Raw genomic sequence first — 20,070 nt, 5'->3', positions numbered from 1 at the left:
AACGAAACCGACCGGTGGCTGTGGAAGGAAGCAGGATGCCGCAACTACAGCTTGGTGCGCCCAGTCTCGCAGTTACTATCGCTGCCTGCCTCGACCTGAAGCAGCGAAGTCAACTGTGGATCATTACATGCCACCTGAAGATGCATCAGGAATTCAGAAAACCTAGAGACGTGGCCAGAGTCCAGCGACAGACAGGCGCCATCGCCATCCCTACCTAGCTCCAACGAAACGCGCACAGGCACAGGCACAGCCACAGGTTGGCAAATGGCAATGGCAAGGCTGGGCTCGGCTGGGTGGGTGCCTTCACTGCCTTGGCACTTGGGCAGCGGGCGCCCTCAGTGAATCGCCGCCGGACGCCAGGCTTTTTTGCCCGTCGAAAATGCATATATGGGCGGCTGCCACTGCCGGTTCCGCGCAAGCTTTTGGTGGTGGGTGCCGTCTAGTGAGTGAGGCAGTGGAAGTCCAGGAATTCAAACCCCAGGTCAACATTTTCTAATGCCCGGAGTTTAATTCGAGCGAGGAGGATGAGGCCCATATATGCTCGTCAGTGTGTTTGCAGACAAACTACTAGTGCTAACAGTGCTGCACTCGCATGCACGCCCCTGCCGGCTTTTTGCTGCAGGCGCAGCGCAGGGCATGCATGTCCGGAGGAGCTCACGGTCACGGTCAGCCTCCCACAGTTAAGCTTCAGCACAGGCAGCAGTGCCCACGAGCACCGGCTCCCTAGCAGCAGCAGCCAGCAGCAGCCGCCTAGCATCTTTTTTCTTGCACGGCACAGCACAGCACAGCACAGCACAGCACAGCACGCGCAGTCCAGGACGCGGGACGACGAGGACTGGAGGGGCTCCACGGCTAGTTGGCTACTGCAGCCTGCTCCATTAGCTCTTTGCAAATGATAGCGCAGCGCTCCCTGCAGCGAACTTTTGCGAGACGAAGGCCATGAAACGAAACCTGTGACTGTGAGCTACCAGTGGCACTGTGCCAGCGTCTCTGCTTCGCTTCGCTGCTGCCTTCCGGGCGTTCGTTGGGGGGCCTTTTTCCGCTGGCGAAAATTTATAGCAGCAGCCTCCTAGTCCTAGCTGAAGTTCCGAGGAGCCGCAGACGATGATAGATGCATGATGGAGACACACAGCTCAATGGGTGGACTGGGGGCAGTGGGCTGCATCAGAATTCATAACCGAGGTGGGGCCCGGAGGTGATTGGTTGCTTTGCGATCTGATGCGTGAGAGGCATGGATTTTGCCTATAATAGGCAGGCATAATTGATATTCCTTTTTAAGCGGTACTTAAAATGAATTCCGTGCCATCTCAAAATATACGTCATTTTTAGCACAGCTTGGCAGATCTGACAGCTGTTGGCAGGTCAAAATATAATTTTCATGTATATATTCAGTTAAAATTTAAATGTTTGCAAAACGAGTAGGGATGGCAATTTAATCCGTGGATTTGGATATCCGTCGGATATCCGACCCGACGGATCAGGATATGGATATGTTTTTTGACCCGCGGGTTAGACCCGTATCCGATCCGAGATAAAGTGGACATGGATTTGAGTATTAAATCTCATCCGCGGATAATCCGTTGGATATCCGAAATTAACCATTAGTCCATTATTGTCGGCCCACACATAGACACCAATGAACAAATCGCCAACCCACCTTTGTCCATTGAGCCCAACCGCCAGGCGCCAGCCCACCAAAGCACCATTCAGCGGTTCAGCCAAATGCCAAACACCCAAACCAGCAAAGGGAAAACCCTAATCTCCATCCCCTTAATCCTCAATCCCTCATCTGGTCAATTGGTGGCAATATGCAGGGATCAAGTATCCAACTTTGAGAAAAATTGCTCGAGATGTAATGGCAATTCCTGTTACAACAGTGGCATCTAAGTCCGTCTTTAGTACTAGGGGAGAGTAATTAGCCCACATCGTAGTAGACTTGCTCCAAAAACAGTAGCGGGGTTGATGTGTATGCAAGCTTGGGCCCGAGCTGACATGTTAGGCAACCAATCCTGTTTTATAAATGCACCAATGACTTGTTTGGAGGATGAAGACATGTATCATTGACTAGAAAAATTCAAACACAGCTACTATAGCGTTAGCTCAAGTGCTCAACACTACACTCAGATCGGATCAGAATCATTAGGCAAAAGGCTTAAGGTTAAAAGTAGACATGTATTTGTTGTCATGTATTTGTTTTCATGTTGAGACATGTAGACATGTATTTTTGTCATGTCGAGAATGTTGCTTGTTGAAGGACATGTATATTTGTTTAAATTTTTGTTAAATTTTAAGTTATGTATGATGTTGAATTGGGAAGAAATTTGATTATTTATGTTATTCAATTGCTGAAAATGGTTCTTTGTCATATATTATGGATATCCAATGGATATCCGAAACCCGATGGGCATGGATATGGATGTGAATTTCTATCCACGGATATAGTCGCGGGCGGATATTATCTATGACCGTGGATATGACTGCGGGCGGATATTTCCAATATCCGATCTGAATCCGACTCGTTGCCATCCCTAAAAACGAGAATGGCACCTGTTGCTTGCTCTGGGACGGAGGGAGTACAGTAGTCGTCTCGTCTCCACCGTCCGGGCCGCCGCAGTAGAGACCAGGCCTCCTGCGTCGTTTCTCTCCATCTTTTCGTTCGTTCATGTCAAGTGTCCTAGCTCGCCACTGAAACCAAGAAGCATAGCCGTTCCAGTGTCCTTCGGGAAGAGGAACTGCAGGCCATGATCATCATCACAGCACGGCACGGCAGCATACACAAAAAAGAGGCCATGACCATACGCTAGATGCAATTGTTTTTCAATGCTTGATTTGGGTGGAGTGGAGTGTCCTTCAACTTGCGCAGAAAGACGATTGCTCAAAGGAGACCATCATCAGACGCGCGGCGGAACCGGAAATGAAACGCCGCCCAGTCATGCGACGATCGACGACGCTGATGGCAGTCGTGGTACCCCTTCTTTGGGCCAGTCCACATCAGGCCATGTGAGTTGGACCAAGTTGCTAAATGAACTCGTGAGCGGCCCAAGCATGTCGCCCCATGAAAGGTCGGTCGGCGCCATTTGCTGCGGAAAGGGCAAGCGAGAACTATGCCTTATGATCCAAACCCTGAACCGGTCCAGGTACTGTACTACTGTGACACACCTAGACACCTAGTGCTGGTGAAAAAACAGCTTATTTGAGAACCTAGTGAAATGCAACTTCTGTCTGTTGTTAGTTCATTCTGATGAATAGTTAAACTGATAAGCTGCTGCAGAGGCAACTTGTTTGGTATTAGCTTCTGTTTAAATCTATGAAGAAACTGTGAAATAAGGTATGCCAAACAGAACCCCGTGAGGGCGGCGGTTTATCGCGCTCGCACACAATTCTTGCTTTTGACATGGCGACGGAACATACGTTTCCTAGACATCCAAATATAGGATTAATTTAATAATCTAAAATATATAGGCATAGAATTTAGTGTTAATCTTTAGTTATGTTGTTAAGATATTATAAAAATGATGATAAAATTTTATATAATTTTTATATAGTACATCTAGATGTACATTACTACACCTAGATGTACATTATATTACAATAAAAGTTTGAGACGTTCTACTTCTGGATGTAACCCCACAAAAAAGCGCTAAATAACAAAGAAAATGTCAAATTTGGTTTCTTTTAGCAACTATGGAGATATCCTACATGTCTAGATAATTTGAACATGCTAAAATATTTTATGTAAACATATACTATAGCCAATACAATTTCTCTTGCACAACTATAAACATTCATGCTAGTGTTGCAATTAATTCAAGCAACCAAACGGTAGAAAAATGTGTAGTCTTCGTAGGAATGTTTTTTTTTTTGGTTTTTTAGGACCCAATAAATCATAAATTTAACTAATTATATAAAAAGGTTATGATATCTAATCGGTATTATCGAATAAGCTATAGGATATATTTTAGTAATTAATCTAAGTGGAGGCACATTTTAATAAATCTAGTTAAATATAAGAATGCTTGATTTATTAGTTAGTAGACTCCTTTAGAAAAGCTGCATACAAGCTGATAGGTGACTAAGACCAGTGTACAATATATGTTTAAAATTTTAATAAGCCACCCACGTACTAACATTATTTGTCTGCTTTTCAGTATAAAAAAGATATAGTACCGAAGTTATGATCACTAGCACCACAACGCCATCTAATCAACTTGATGGCCTATGATGTTTAAATTCGGTTAGTAGCTAATAATTGACATAGTCGTTTATCAATCACAGTGTTTTAGTTGAAAAGTCTGTTATAACTTTTTTTTTAAAAAAAATGCAGATGTTTCATACTGAATTTGGACAAGCTTGGAATACTGCTACATCATACGCATATCCAACACCCAAACAAAAGAAATTGTTGTGTGCATGATGATAAACTAAGTACACAGTATAGTTAAAATTACTAATATATTACGCAGGACGGCGCTGGAGGGTAGGAGAGGGGTGGTCGAATATTTCATGAAATTCTTTGCCTTCATTGGTGACCGAGAAAAAATACAGATAAAAACACATAACCCCAGTCTGGGCCGAAGTGTAACTGATGGCCATAGTAAGATCAGGTATTACATCTGAAGGAAAAAAATGAACTCACAAGAGAACCAAGTTTAGAGGTATGTAACTCTGAATTAACTTAGATGCAGTGAAACATCCATACACTGATAATTTAAACAGAAACGCAGCAGGAAATAGCATTACAAGGGCAAAACTTACTCGAAATAGGACCAACGCAGGAGCTTAAGCCTTAAGACGGCGACGACAGCCAAAATTAAACCGGGCGAACGACGTTTTCTGAACAAATATACATATTAATATCGTACACTAACAATCTCCACTACCAGTACCCTTGCCCTTGCCGCACCACCTGGCTCCGCGCCTCTGCACGCAGGAGTTACCGTTGCCGTCGTCGAACATCATCAGCGGCGCCTCCGAGTCCCTCCGCTCGTCGTCGAGGAGGTCGTCGTGCGTGCGCACGTTGACGCACGAGCACCGCTCCAGGGACGCGAAGAACACCGCGGCGATGCCGCCGCCGACCCAGACGGCCACGCGGTCCAGCGGCGGCCACCCGCAGCCGTGGCCGCCGGACGACGACGGGCGGCGAGTGCGCGGTCCGCCCGAGCGGCCGCCGCCGCATAAGGGGAGGACGCCCCACCTCGGGGACGCGATGATGGCATCGGAGGTGAGGGTCGGCATCCGCTGGCTGTGTAAATTAAAGTGAGCGCTGCAATGGCGATGCCGTGATGGCATGAAATGCGAGCAAGCCAGAAAGACCAACTAGCCCGGCCACCTTTTTAGGCTGTGTTGTAAATAAAGAAGGCAAAAAGGAAGGTGGGTAGGGCGCCGAATGGTTAAAGCCACTGGCACTTTCCGATTTTGCCCTTGCAATTTTTTTAAAGCTGTATCATGTACACGGATGGCGAACAAACGGCAATCGTCGTGGATGCTAATCCATTGCCACTCTACTCATAAGCTAGCCATAAACCTACTCATGTAATATTGTTTTGATTTTGTCCACGTGGAGGGGCCAGTGGGGTGAACACCAAGACGAACAGCTCACATCTGGGGAGCTCCAAAGAGTATAACCGTATGTTTAGATCTAATGAGCTAAACTTTAGCCAGGTGCTACAATTTAGTCCTCTCAAATGTTTAGCACATGGGTAATGTTTGTATGCAAGCGCTAAAGTTTAGTATATGGATATAGAAAGATAGTTAATTAATACTGGCCGGATATAGAGAGTGGGGTGATGTAGAAGTCTTTCTGTGACTCAGGATCACTTTTAGCTCAATTTAGCACATTTTAAAGGAGCTAAGATGCTAATGTGTAGTTTAGCACTTTACTTTTAACATCTTGTAGCATTTATGTTTGAATCTTTAAGTGCTAAACTTAGCTAAAAGTGTAGAATTAAACGTGACTAGCGTTAAGTTGTTTGTTTGGCTTTAATCTAAAACAACTTTTATTGTTTCTTATTGTTTTATCTCTATGGATTGTAACCTCATCAGTCCGAACAACTGGCTTTAATATGAAGCGAACAATGTGAGTAACAAAAAAATTAGGTTACAATCCATGAAGATAAAATAATGAGAAATAATAAAAACCGTTTTAGATTAAAGTCAATCGAACAACTTAACTTGTAGAGCTAGCATGCCTCATTTTTTTTTCTTTCCTCTTTCCTCGCGGGATGATGGCATGGGGTCACATTATATTTGGTGAGCGTAAATTAATGCTACGGTCGTAAATAAATAAACGGATATAGCGCTGGACTAGCATGATGACGTCCAGAGTGGAAGTTGCTCTCACCATCATCTATCATGGCGGGGCATTTTGCTACATTTTTTCTTGTATGAAAATTGCGTGCTGTGAAATTTTGGCATACGGTGAAACCAAAGTGATACTGTGAGAATACGACGCAAATAAAAGTAAACTTCTGAATTACTGTTGATCGCGAAAACCCATGACAGGCTGTGTGTTGAAGTTATCCCTATGTGCGTGAAGTGAATTAGAAGGAGCTTCTACTTTTCTCCGCCCACAATCCTTCGGTTCATTTTATATGATCACTTTACATGTCATCATTTTAAAGAACCACCATAGAATTATCTCTAATAAAAAGCTATTTGATAAAGCATCACTGAATTCATCCTAGAAGTTGTCTGGGAGTTCTACAAAACACTCCCTTGCTCTAAGCACAACTGATGGACCACTACAAAACACTCCCTTGCTCGAATCCGCTAAGCACAGGCCCAAACCGTCCACTTGGAAACTCGAAGCCCATCCTGTCTTTCCTTTGCGTCAGTCGTCTTCGACGCAAGGAGAATTGGGAATTCAGGAATCAGGATGCGGCTCTCCTTCCCCCTTGTCGCCGGCGCCGTCGTGTAAGTCCCTCGGTTCCCCATCTCTCACCTGCACCATCCTCTCCATGGATGTCACGCAGCGTCTCTCGCCTGCCCGATGCCGATCTAGACGCGCCTATCGAGTTGATGCTCCACTGCGACATCCGATTTCGGGTGCCCTTGTAGCCCCGGTGTCCTCTGTCTCTAGCGTAGATGGAACTCTGACCTTGCTTACTGCCGTTGTAGCTCCTGTAGTCCCTGTGTTTAGCGCGAAAGGGTTGTGGGTGTCAGTCAGCTCTGATTAGGTGAACGGAAAGCTTCGCCGGACACACATCTTCGGCGTGGCAGCAGGTTGCTCGTGTTGTGTTAGGTAGTACCTGACCCATTCTCGTGGTGGGTTAGAAGCATTGCGTAGTCGCGTGTAATGAACAAGAATATCTGTTCTCTCTTCTCAGGTTATGAAGGATTGCGTATTGCGTGGGACACCATCTAATTCATTGTGGTCAATTGTTTTTTTTTGGTTAACTTATTCATCAGCCAGTGAATATTTAGCAGAACTGTATAAATTCAATGATTCAACTAGTAATTCGATGTGGATTCAAGATAGTGTGTGAAGGATGTGTGTGATCTATCCATTTTCAACATATCAAATTGCTCCCCTAGCAGTTTCTGTTTGGTAACTTGATGCCAAATTAACAAACCTCACCAGGATCCTAATAATAAAGCAAAATAGGACAGATAGGTAAATGGAGGAAACTGCCTTATGGGTTTCAGTTTCAATAAATTTGTGATTTAGAGATGAGCTATGCGATACTATCAACTCAAGAATTGTTTATGCATATTCTATTCGATTGGGAACTAATTCTTATATGAGAAAGAACACTGTTAGAAAATGGCTGTTGTGAATCTGTGTTGCTAGGATTGTGAAATCTGCACAGCTGAATGAAGTGTGTTAACCTAGGATTTTCTGTAAGAAAAGTTTAATATATTTACTTTTAGTTTGATAAAATTATTAAATGTCGATGTTACTGTGATCACATAACTACCTGGCTGTGCATATATGGAGATGCCATCTCAAATGTTGGTCGCTGAACAATAACACCTTTCCTGTTTTCCATGTAGCAACTGAATAACTGAATCGAACAGATTCTAGGAACGGTTGAAATGATACGACATCTTCTGTGCATGGCTGAGTTTCTGATATCCCACAAGGCTACAGCATGAGTTTCTAACCTTTGGCCTTGGCACAACTTTAGCTTTAGGAATTTTTCTTTGGAGTAGGTGTGTGTGTGCATTCATGATAGCTTTTATGTGGATAACTGCAGATGCATCATTTATATTTGATTTCAATCTAGATATTGTAAAAGTTGAGAGCCTTTCAACATTAAAGAACTTTGTGGACTGCAACATGATCGAACAGTGCATGGTCCTTCGATTACTTCATGTAGTTGTTATTGATTATAAAGACTAAGCGTGTAGTGTGGACACGAGTTTTTTCAGTAGATCATTTGATGAAAACTTCTCTTGGAATCTGAAACTAAGGGTAACAGAGTCGCCATCATATATAAATTTGGGAGTTGGCAACTCATGAAGTCCAGCACCCAGCGTGCAGTATCATTTGTACTTCTGCGACAATAGCATGAAGATTTTTTTTGGCTTTTGCATCCACATAAATATATAATTTATCTTGCAAGTGGTGTTTCCTTGTGCTGATTGTACATGGCAATTATTGTTTTGGAGTAGGTGTGGTGTGTGCATTCATGATAGCTTTTATGTGCATAACTGCAGATGCATCATTTATATTTGATTTCAATCTAGATATTGTAAAAGTTGAGAGCCTTTCGACATTAAAGAACTTTGTGGACTGCAACATGATCGAACAGTGCATGGTCCTTCGATTACTTCATGTAGTTGTTATTGATTATAAAGACTAAGCGTGTAGTGTGGACACGGGTTTTTTCAGTAGATCATTTGATGAAAACTTCTCTTGGAATCTGAAACTAAGGGTAACAGAGTCGCCATCATATATAAATTTGGGAGTTGGCAACTCATGAAGTCCAGCACCCAGCTTGCAGTAACATTTGTACTCCTGCGACAATAACATGAAGATTTTTTTTTGGCTTTTGCATCCACATAAATATATAATTTATCTTGCAAGTGGTGTTTCCTTGTGCTGATTGTACATGGAAATTATTGTTTTGTGCCCACTGCCCATTTCTGTTTTATTTCCTGAGTTGTCTTTGTCAAAGGAAGTCCTGTTTCTTATGTGCTCGCTGGCTACAGTCGCAGTTGCATATCTACTTATTATGTTGGCAGCATAATCTTGTGTTGATGTTGTTAGTTATTCTTTCATATACAATTGTTACAGGATCGGAGTGATTTCTGGGAATGTTATATTTGGGCCACCGCTTCAGAAGTACTGGGCAGAGAAGCAGCAGCAAGAGGCAGCAAAAGAAGGCCAAGCTGGTTCAACCTGACAAAATGTCCTCCCCTTCTGCAGTTACACGGAGAAATGTGTACTCCTCGGTCCTGAACTAGCATCGGCTTTTGTTAGCATTGGTTACATTTAGTTGCCCAAGTTTTCGGCGCTGGAAGAAGACACCGTGCAATGCACAGAAAGATTTGAAAAACGTTTAAATGCTGGTTGATCTCATTCTGAAATACAGTACCTTTGATGAATGCACCGTGCAAGACACGGTGGAGACACCTTCGAATGATTTCAAGCCTCCTTTGAAATACCTTTGAAGAAGACACCGTGCAAGACACGGTATTGTAGTTTGCATATCTCCGAGTGCAGGTTGATTTCTGAAATAGCTAGAAGTCAGGATCACAGCGCTGTATATCCTACTATCCTAGCCTCTTTTTCGTGGCTTCCGGATCTTGCTGGGCCGACCGTTCGTCTGAGTTCTGGCCCAAATTGGCTTTTCCGGAATACGGCTCGGCCCTCTCCAGTACAACCTCCACCGCTTTCTGAACACGAATTAGAAAAGGACGCGATATTGCAGAAGCTCCCGCCCATTTTTCACCAATCACCAGCCCTAGCCGCCCATTTTCCCCATTTTTCACCAATCACAAGAACCTTTGCGTCCTCCGGCGAGGCGGCAACCGCCGGATCCCTGAACGTCTGAATCCTGGAGTGAACCCCGCACAGGATGGCGAGGAAAGCGAAACCCGCCGCCCAAGGCACCGCGGTCGTGGCTGCCGCCACCGGCGTCCAGTACTGGCTCTTGAAGACGGAGCCGGGCGAGTGGTCGTGGTCCGACCAGGCGCGCGCCCCGGGCGGCGTCGCGCCGTGGGACGGCGTCCGGAACCGGCAGGCCATGAGCAGCCTGCGCGCCATGCGGCCGGGCGACCGCTGCCTGTTCTACCACTCCGGCGCCGGCGCCGCCTCCCGCCGCGTCGTCGGCGTCGTCGAGGTCGCCAGGCCCTGGTACGAGGGCGAGGGCGAGGAGGCGGTGGCCGGTGGCGCCGTGGACGTGCGGGCGGTCGGGGAGTTCCGGAACCCCGTCCCTCTGGGTGTCATCAAGAAGGCGGCGGGCGAGGTGGAGGGGATGAAGGACTTCGCGCTGCTCCGGCAGGCGCGGCTGTCGGTGATGCCCGTGCCGGCGAAGATCTGGGACTGGGTTTGCGACGCGGGAGGCGGCCTCGTGCAAGACGGCGAGGGTGAGGACGAGGAAGAGGAAGAAGAGGCTTGATTCCGCAGACCAGCAAATGTGAAGAAGGTACACGGCCCTGATTTTGCTGTGCAACAGAGAACTTGATCAGTGTTGCTACATCTCTATAGTAAATCTGTAAGTTATCTGCTTATTCTGACGTCTTCTTGTAGAACCAAGTTGCTCCTGCTGGTGACATGAGCAGTTGCAACTTGCAAGGCGGCGTTGTGTGGGAGTCCTTTTGGCCTGCAAGTGTTTTGCTAGCTTTGACAAGGCACTCCTGTTTCTTCAGTGTTCGCCGTCTCGGCGCCGAAGTGCCCAAGAAAAAAATGTATTTACTATTTGATCTACTCCTATGTAAGTTCAGTGGTTCATGTAGCCAAGTAGCTTGGATATCTATGAAGGTACTCGAGCTGTTGCATGCTGCGGCAGTTTTGCACACACACACGTCGGCTATACAGCCATCCAGATTCAGATAGGATAGGACCCAATGAATGTGACCCGGACCCTGACGCAGAGGGCTGGGCTGGGCTGTGCTGGGACTTGGAGCAGCGGCAGCCGGTAGTGAGCTGTGGCGCAAGCTCTGCGTTTTATCTGTTTCGTCTTCAATTCGTCCCATGTTGCCTGTCGGCGACTTGCTTGGGGTCGTGACTACTTTTTCTTTCTGCCACTGCCACGACACGAGCCAATCCCACCAGATCTGGGCGGAGCATTGAAGTGCCGGCACTCCCAAGTCCTGCGGGCACCGTCATCATCTTTCTTTGAATTCCTCGCAGTAACAGGTGGATGGACGCTGGAGAAGGACAAACGCGCTGGCTACCAAAGCACAGCTCCGGAGCGTCAAATTATACTGAGCTCAGCTTTGCTGTTTTCTACAGCATCTCTCTCCGCTGCCTCCCTTTCTGACCGGTGGCCCCCTAGCCTGCCTGCGAGATCCCCAACCCCCAGCCTCTCCCTCTCCTCACGCGCCTCTTTTAAATGCGCCCCCACCCCTACTTAATAGCCGCCCTAAACTCACAAGGCCATCTCACAGACCGACAACGCCCTAGGCAAGCAGCAAGCGCACACGTAAACGTACACCTACCTCGGCGAGCAAAAGGGAAAACGCTGATCGGAGCAACGAAGCCCGCAGCCATGCCGACGGCGACGGCCACGGCCACGGCAGCTCCTCGCCACGCGGCGCTCTTCCTGCCCCTGCTGCTGCTCCTGCTCGGCCTCCACGCCACGTCCGCCGCCGCCGCGCGCGCGGGCGTCGCCGTGGACGCCGAGCTCACGTCCACCAAGCCGTCCCCGGTCCCGAAGAAGCCCAGCGTGAAGCCGCCCGGCCCCGGCGCCGCGAGCCCGACCTTCCCGGGCTTCGGCATCCCCGGGATGGGCGGGTTCGGCATCCCCGGGATGGGCGCCGGCGGGTGGGGCGGCGGCTACGGCGGGCCCGCCGGCGGGTACGCCCGCGGCGGCGTGGTGGCGCCCACCGTGACGTGCTCCGAGAAGGGGCCCTGCTACAGGAAGAAGGTCACCTGCCCCAAGAAGTGCTTCTCCTCGTACAGCGGCGCCGGCAAGGGGTACGGCGGCGGCGGCGGCGGCGGCAGCTGCACCGTCGACTGCAAGGTCAAGTGCACGGCCTACTGTTGATTCGACTCGTCCGCTGCTGGCGCGTAGCGGTTTGGCAGTGGGCGGTGCTAGTGGCTGGCGGTGGCGGCCTGCTAGCTGCTGTTGGTGTGATGGCGCGTGTGCGTGTCGGTGAGCTGAGTACCGGGTGGTTAACTTGTGTTATCATCCCCAATAGTATACTAGCGTACTTCTCGTTCTGGGGACTATTTATACGTAGACCACGATATGCGTAGGGGCGGTTTATTTCTAAGATAAGAATATAAGATGCTCTGTTTATGGTGTTTATTAGTGTTATAATCATCAAAGTTGTGTTCCTGCTTTGGTTAAGTGATAAGACGTGCTTGTGAAATCCAGTATGCATAAATAAAGAGCTATATTGTAAGTATACATCTCAGTTTCCTTTTCCTTTTGCTATTTGTACCGACGTACTGTGATTAGATGTGGGCCGTGGATTCGGCAGTTGTGTAAAGTTAGAACTCTCTCTAGTAGGTCCTCTAAAAATCCTCCTCTAACTTAAATTTTAGAGTCAGCGTTCTCTAAACGGTACTCTAAGGCCCTTCTTTAGCGGGGCTCTGGTTCATCTGAAAACAGTTTCGGCTCTAGCTTCTCTGACTCTTTGATTTCTCTATAGGAGCCGAAGTTGTTTTATAATTCGTTTGTCAAAACAGTTTCTCATATCTCTCAAGGACTCCCTTGATCAATTCACTCTTGCCACAGGCCTCCACATCAATTACTGCAAAAGTGTCATGGTCCCTATGCACCTAGATGATCAGCTGGTTATAAATTGTGTCTCTTGTTTTGGTTGTCGACGTCAAGGTTTCCCCCAAAGCTACCTGGGTCTGCCTCTTTCAAACCGCAAGCTCCATCCGTGCTCATTCATGCCCTTCATCAACAAAACAGATAAACACCTCGTCGGCTCGCAAACCCACTTCCTGACCCCGATGGGGCGGCTAGTTCTCCTAAACTCAGTCATGGATGACCAATTTAACTACATCATGGGAGCTGTGAAACTCCGCGCGACGATTGCCAAAATTAATAAGAAGCGAAGAGGCTTCCTCTGGGCTGGCTCAGCTCAGACGAGTGGTGCCAAATGCCTTGTCCTGTCCCTTTGTTCACTGTCTGTAGCCAGCGTCATGAGGGTGGTATGGGAGTCAAAAATATCGAGGCTCAAAACACATGCTTGCTGTTGAAGATGCTGCATAGATTATACACCTCGATGACTTCATCAAGGGCAACTTGGGTCCGGGGTTTTACTTGCACGGCGAATATAATGAGCCTATCTAGGGACATCACTGGAGCAGTTTCAGGAAGGTGCTCCCCCTCTAACGGGCCATCACAATCTGTGTGGTGGGAGATGGCCGCAACACTGCCTTCTGGTTTGATGTCTCGCATGGCAGCGAGGTTTTTGCCATTCTACCCAACTATCACGGTAGTTGATCTCCTCGATGGGGTCTGGCTGCTTCTTTGAATGTCCACCTGCCTTCCCACGTAGCCTCGGAGCTAGCTTCCCTCCATAATGCTCTTGATGTGGTTCAGCTCAATACCTCCCCCGACGAGCGCCACTACTTCGCTGTTGACTCCACCGGACGCCTACACACCAAAGATCTCTACTCCTGTCTGTCTTGTCTCTAGGGCATCATGAAGACTCTCCCACCCCTGCCTTCGTATGGTATAGCAGTGCCCCTCGAGGGATAAACTTGCGAACCTGCTGAGGAAAGACATCGTCTCAGATGAGCTCCGTCGGTCGAAAAACGACGTCGCATATCCTCCTGCACTGCCCCATCGCTCGTGTTTTCTGGCACGATGTGGGGATCCAAATCAACGAGGACCTCAACTTCTTTAACCCGCACCCCACCACCTTTCTCGATCCCGTGGCCTTCTCCCAGGTGACTTCCCCCACCTTCGCTGTGCTCTGCTGCTACTGGCACTTGTGGAAGAGATGTAACAACTATATCTTGAGGCATGAGTCCCTCCCTAACTGTAACCCTATGCCCGCTTGTAGGCTTGTAGACCGAAAACTACTGAGTCCACCCAAACTCTCCTTGGCATGATCTCTCTCCCTCGTCCTCTTACGATTGTAATCTTAGGTTTAAAAAGCTCAATACATCTTGTGGGGTTTTTACCCCGTCCTCGAGAAAAGAAAGAAAAAAAACTAGGACAAATCAGCACCACAACACGACCATTCATGCTGCCTTGTTTTTCAAACTAGACACAGTGGCAATTGTCCGTTTTTTTAGTTCCGTCGGCGGTAGCTCGATTACAAACAAAACACTAAAGAAAGACGAGATGACACATAAATAAAACTGAGTTCGGTTGTGGCCATGTACTACAGGTTGTTCGATAAAAAAGAATATGAAATGAATTAACGCGGCAGCAGATTTTGTTTAGATGCTCGATATATTGAAACATGAAGGCGAGCATGTATATGAGGTCTCCAATTCTCCATGTATATTGTCACCATTAGAATGGTAGATGCACAACAAAATCAACAAATAGGATAAACGCAAGTTTATTTTCCCCCCTTTCTATCAGAAAATACCAGAAGCAAGCAAGCAAGCAAGCAAACAATAACCGTGTAGCCTGTTTGTTGGTCGAATTTCATTCACGGTATAGTAAAGAAGGCGGCTGGCTGCGTTGTGGTTGTGTAGTGAACTAGTAGTTGTAGTCATTCATTCATGCTCGAAACGCAAGGCAAAAACGAGATCTACACGACACGAGGGCTCTGTTTTCTACATAGGCGGCCCTAGAGCAAAGGGCCACCGCTCCCGTGGTGCGGGTAGCCGGCGGCGGCGCCGAAGCCCGGCGCGCCGTACGACGCCGGGCTGAGCAGCGGCGCGGAGAACCAGGGCGCGTAGTCGAACTGCTCTGCCGTCCCGGGCGCGGGCGGCGCCGCGGCCATGGCCGGCGTCACCGGCACCCTCTGGTGCGCGGCCAGGGTCGCCGGCCCCGTCGCGGCGGCGGCGGCGGCGGGCGTGCCGGCGCCCGTGAGCCTCTGCACCAGCTCCCGGAAGTCCCTGGGCTCCACGCGGTACACCTTGGGAGGCGGCGGCGGCGGCTGGCCGCCCCCCGCCGCGCCGGCGCCGCTCCTCCTCCTGCCGCCGTGGTCCATGCTGTGGAAGTAGAAGCTCCGTGCTTCGTGCTCCGTCCTCGCCGATGCCGGGACGAGACACAACACGAGAGCCCAGCCCGCGCTGTGTAGATAGATAGATATAGGCGGGGGGAGGTTTCCCACTCGGTCGCCGTGTGCGGTGCGGGGCTCGTTGCGGTCACTCGGCGGCGAGACTAGTCTGCTACTCTGCTTTCAGCGAAAGAGAGAAGGGGGGCGGCGGCTCCGCGACCGGGTGCAGCGGAATGGAACACGTGGGCACAGTGTTCAACGTGGCGCGGAATGGTGGAAGTGGAACCGGACGTCCGGACCGCCGAACGGGACGGGACGGGACGGCCGGTTGGCCTAACCTTGGGGCAGGGCTGCCTGCCTGCCTGCCTGCCCTGACGACGTGTCCGCGTGCGGAAGACAACCTCCCGAGAAGCAAACATGTTCTAGAATCTACTAGGAGGACATGCACATGCCGTGAGAGTGCAGGATTGTTTGTGTGCCGGGAGCTGTTAAGACACTCTGGCTGCCCGTATTCCTTCCCTCGCAAGCAAGTGCAAGTGCAAATCCCTTCCATCCCATCCGGATCGAGAAAGACACTCGTTTCCTGGTTCGACTCTACCGTCGGATCGCGCCCAACCCACTGCGTGAACGGGCCCAGGCGGCCATGGCCACCGCCGAAGCAGGCCCGCCTACCCGTTCAGCTATTTCGCACGAGGCACTCCGCGCTGACGATGCTTCTTCGAGTCCAAGCGCGTCGCCTCTCGTCAACGTTTCAGGCCCTGTGCTGCACTCACAACCCCTCATGAAGATGTCAATGCAGTCCCACCAGCACGCACAAGGTTCCACGCTTCGCTTCGTAAGTAGATTGAGATAAACGCGGCAGATGGCCCTACTACTTGTTCCTTGTCCGCTAATATTGTTGCAGCTATACACTTCGTCCCTTGTACATCTTGATTTTTGTTTTAACCGTGTATCTAGATATAATATAAACCTAAGAGCTAAGGGGGTGTTTGGTAACAAAGTTTTTCTGCAGTATTGAAGCAATATTGTAGTATTGAGTAATACTGTGATATTATATACTTTGAGGTGTTTGTTAACTCATTTGAAATCTTTGTATACTAAACTGTAGTATTGTAAATACTGCACTTGTTTTGCAGTTTTGGAAACTTTGGCCTCAACCAAAGTTTTTCTCTGTAAAGAGAGCGCCAGCTGGGTTCCGCTCTGGCTGATTGGTCTCAACCAAAGTTTTTCTCAAACACCTTGATGTATTGGATACTGTTGTATTCGAAAACTGAAGCATTGTAAACTATAGTAATATCATGACTAAAGTATACTTCAGTATTTAAAAAACTGTAGTTCGGAAAAACTGTGTTCCCAAACAAGGCCTAAGATGTTGTTTACATTCCAGTAGATTCTACAGATCTCGATGAGAAATAGTGTATTTAATTGATTATGTGTTTGTATAATACGACCCAATAGAGCCTAGCCTTGTTTAGACGGGATTCTATTCACACTTTTTTATTGTGTTGTGAAACTCAGATACTTAGCTAGACGCAGATGCATATTCTATGGACAGTCCATGCAAATACAATACTTAGGACTAGTTTGTCAAGTGATTTCCATTTTTCTAAAAGAAAACCAGTTCAATTTTCTTTGAGAAAATAGAGATCTCTTAGAAAATGGTGTTGCAAAACTAGCCCTTATACGACATTCAGCACCAGGCTATAGTACAGATCCAACAGTGAAATATTCTGGCGATTCTCATAGGCCAATACGCCATCACAATGTCAAACTGCCATGCCAACAGCACTGAAATGCCAGGAGGAGCACTCCCCAGAATTACAATTTCCAAACCATGACGAGGAGACGTTGCCAAACAAGCTTTAAAACGCGAGGAGGCTTGCGAGCACTAGAATTACAATCATGAAGAGCAGGGCCTTCAGATAAATATCTGCCTGCTGCTGTTGTTGCCCCAACGGTGCCTGTCGGTGGACGCCATGGGCTTGTGCTTGTCCCATATGCCCGCCATGGTGGAACCCATGCCCATGCCCATGCCCGTATCCATAGTGGAACCCAGCAGGCTGCGCGTAAGCGGCGGCATCTGGAAACCCATGGACTTGGAAGCTAAGCATAGGGAACAGTCCCCCGAAGGCAGCTGAGAATGCGTAGTTCCCCCATCGCGCATTTGCCAGAGGGACTCCTGGGCCCGGGAACCATGGATTGGCATTGGCATTGGCAAAGTTGCTGTTAGCATCGGCCCGGGGGGCTGTGGCGGGCCTCTGGCCAGTTGGGCGGTGAGGAATCTCGCCCTCGGGCATGTTCTTCGACCTCGGGTCGACGCGATCCTTGCCACGCCCATAAAGGGGGACGAGCTTGTCCTCCTCCACGAGGGCCTTGCACACTGGGCACTCTGGCGAGTGTGCGTGAATGTGCAGCCACCGGTAAAGGCACGGCCAGCAGAAGAGGTGGCCACAGAGAGTCACTATTGGCTCCTGAGGCAGCTCGAAGCATATGTTGCACTCAAAGCTCCCCCCAGCTGCATCGCTGCTGCTGACACCGCTAGTTGATTCACCCACATTGGCTGACATTTTGTTGGGAGTGAACCAAACTGCAATTGCCAAAAAAAAAAACACCATCACCAACACTGATAGAAATTTGAATGGCTGCAAATACTGATGCTGGTGAAAACCAGCATCCAACAAGTAGGAAATTACATAACTAGAAAGGGAATCCCAATTTTCCTCTACTCAGCATAATGAAAGCCACAAAAAGGGTCCATGTTTAGGGGAAGAGCAAAATTTCAATGGACTTAGACTTGAATCAAACCATAAACCAACAAATATTGTAACAAGAAAGGTTCCCCAAAGGGGTGGAGCTTGGTTAAGGCCAAGCTGGGCCACAGCCATCCCTACTCAATGTGATCTAAACAGTGATTTTGTATAGTTTGTTAGGGTGTCTTTGGTTTCTATGGACTAGTTTTTAGTCTCTCCGTTTTATTTCATTTTTAGTCCCTAAATTACTAAATACGGAAACTAAAACAGAGTTTTAGAAATCCCCCTTGATTCCCCAATTAGTTCTGAATAAAAACGACAACTCCAGCAAAACCATTTTATCTGCAGAAACAAGCCCTGGAAAGTAATTTCCTAGAAAAGAGTTCGATAGCTCAATCAAGGGGGATTTCTAAACTCTCAGAAAATTTTTTTAAGCTTTACGCCAAACTCTAGAAGAACATGATACCAACGGAAGCCAATCCAATTCTATCGGCGCAGGGGCGGACCGACATGGGTGTACACATGTGCGGCCGTTTTTTTTTGGAAAACAATCGAAAGTTAGTAGGCATGATACATGTATGTATCACATGTAATTAGATCAGATCCGAATACAGATAGTAAGTTAATTTTTGCAAAACAATCGAAGTTAGTAGGCATGATGCATGTATGAACACATATAATTAGATCAGATCCGAATACAGATAGTAAGTTATTTTTTGCAAAACAGTCGAAGTTAGTAGGGATGGTACATGCATATACACATGTAATTAGATCAGATCCGAATACGAATAGTTAGGTTTGGGTGCTCGATGCCGTGATGCAGAAACGGAAGACTAAGGGGTAGGCGTACCTGGTGGTGCTCGTCGCCAGCGAGGGGTCCTAGGAAAACTTGGGGCCCCTGATGTAGGCGGCAGCGACCTGGGCCCCGAAGAAGACCTGGCGTAGTCGTCGGCGACAGAGAGGGAGAGGAGCTGCCTGGAGAGGTAACGGAAGAAGAAAAAAGACAGCGACGCTGGCCACGAATAAATTTGCATGGATTCGGGTTTAATTCTCTGTCTCGTATATAAATTTTTAATTATTTTAACGGACCATATGTAGCATCTTTAAAAAAACATACGGTAGAATGTGTGTATGAATATTTTATAGAAACAAATTAAGACCTTATTCTGTTATTCTTATCTCATATAAATTGGATGAAATTTAAAAAATATGAAAATTTTGACTTATTTAGAATTTAAATTCACTCAATCCTACTAAATCTATATAGATTGAGAACATAACAAACAAAACCATATAAAGTGGGTAGGACTCATTTATGTTTTCTCTTTTGTTTATTCTTCCCTATTAATCTTGTCGATTTCTTCTACTTCCATCGTCTTCATCCTCCTTATGCTACCTTCGGCAGTTTTTTTTATCCTCATATTCATATTCAATCTATACTCTACGAATTATACAGTCTACAGCGCAAAGATGTATAAAACATCATTTTAGATGACCATATAAGTAAATTGGAGACAATCTTACAAATAACCAGGGTAAAAAAGATGCAATTATGACAGGATCACGATCGAGTAGGTGAGCTGCAGCAGATGATATAAATACATCTGTAGTTTATGATGTTTGAATGCACTAAAATTAATAGTTAGTTGACTAAAATTGTTAGTAGAATTAATTAGCTAACTGTCGGGGACCATAATTAGGGGTACCCTCAAGACGCCTAATTCTCAGCTAGTAACCCCCATCAGCATAAAACTGCAAAGGCCTGATGGGTACGATTAAGTCAGGGATCGGTCCACACGAGTGACTCGATCACGCTTCACCCGAGCCTAGCCTCGGCCAAGGGCAGCCGACCTCGAGAGACTTCCGTCTCGCCCGAGGCCCCCCTTTTTACGGCGGACACATCACCGGCTCGCCCAAGCCTTGGCTTCGCTCAGAAGTAACCCTGACTAAATCGCCACACCGACTGACCAAGTTGCAGGAGCATTTAACGCAAAGGTGGCCTGACACCTTTATCCTGACACGCGCCCCCCCGGCAGAGCCGAAGTGACCGCCGTCACTCCACCGCTCC

General features: G+C 47.7%; 5 protein-coding genes across 5 annotated transcripts; 2 read left to right on the top strand and 3 right to left on the bottom strand.

The window, feature by feature from the left end:
- Positions 1-4,548: 4,548 nt before the first annotated feature.
- Positions 4,549-5,355, bottom strand: LOC103625991 (uncharacterized). Its single transcript, XM_008646384.4, has one exon. It carries the CDS (start codon positions 5,287-5,289, stop codon positions 4,864-4,866), a length of 426 nt encoding a protein of 141 aa, XP_008644606.1. The 5' UTR covers positions 5,290-5,355; the 3' UTR covers positions 4,549-4,863.
- A 1,343-nt stretch (positions 5,356-6,698) lies between these two features.
- Positions 6,699-9,587, top strand: LOC100502302 (uncharacterized). Its single transcript, NM_001354929.1, has 2 exons — positions 6,699-6,912; positions 9,239-9,587. Exons 1-2 carry the CDS (start codon positions 6,733-6,735, stop codon positions 9,401-9,403), a joined length of 345 nt encoding a protein of 114 aa, NP_001341858.1. The 5' UTR covers positions 6,699-6,732; the 3' UTR covers positions 9,404-9,587.
- A 1,941-nt stretch (positions 9,588-11,528) lies between these two features.
- Positions 11,529-12,516, top strand: LOC100283363 (cold shock protein-1). The gene has a single exon (NM_001174219.3). It carries the CDS (start codon positions 11,658-11,660, stop codon positions 12,153-12,155), a length of 498 nt encoding a protein of 165 aa, NP_001167690.2. The 5' UTR covers positions 11,529-11,657; the 3' UTR covers positions 12,156-12,516.
- A 2,016-nt stretch (positions 12,517-14,532) lies between these two features.
- Positions 14,533-15,549, bottom strand: LOC103625990 (protein pygopus). The gene has a single exon (XM_008646383.4). It carries the CDS (start codon positions 15,241-15,243, stop codon positions 14,878-14,880), a length of 366 nt encoding a protein of 121 aa, XP_008644605.1. The 5' UTR covers positions 15,244-15,549; the 3' UTR covers positions 14,533-14,877.
- A 1,369-nt stretch (positions 15,550-16,918) lies between these two features.
- LOC100193211 (uncharacterized) lies at positions 16,919-18,956 on the bottom strand. Its single transcript, NM_001138364.1, has 2 exons — positions 18,853-18,956; positions 16,919-17,839 (listed from the first exon to the last, which is right to left on the bottom strand). The coding sequence occupies exon 2, from the start codon at positions 17,817-17,819 to the stop codon at positions 17,115-17,117; it is 705 nt and encodes a 234-aa protein (NP_001131836.1). The 5' UTR covers positions 17,820-17,839; positions 18,853-18,956; the 3' UTR covers positions 16,919-17,114.
- Positions 18,957-20,070: the final 1,114 nt, after the last annotated feature.

The sequence above is a fragment of the Zea mays genome, chromosome 5 (assembly GCF_902167145.1).
Source record: "Zea mays cultivar B73 chromosome 5, Zm-B73-REFERENCE-NAM-5.0, whole genome shotgun sequence".
In the NCBI taxonomy this organism is placed as follows: Eukaryota; Viridiplantae; Streptophyta; class Magnoliopsida; order Poales; family Poaceae; genus Zea; species Zea mays.
This window is presented reverse-complemented; position numbering and strand designations above follow the sequence as displayed.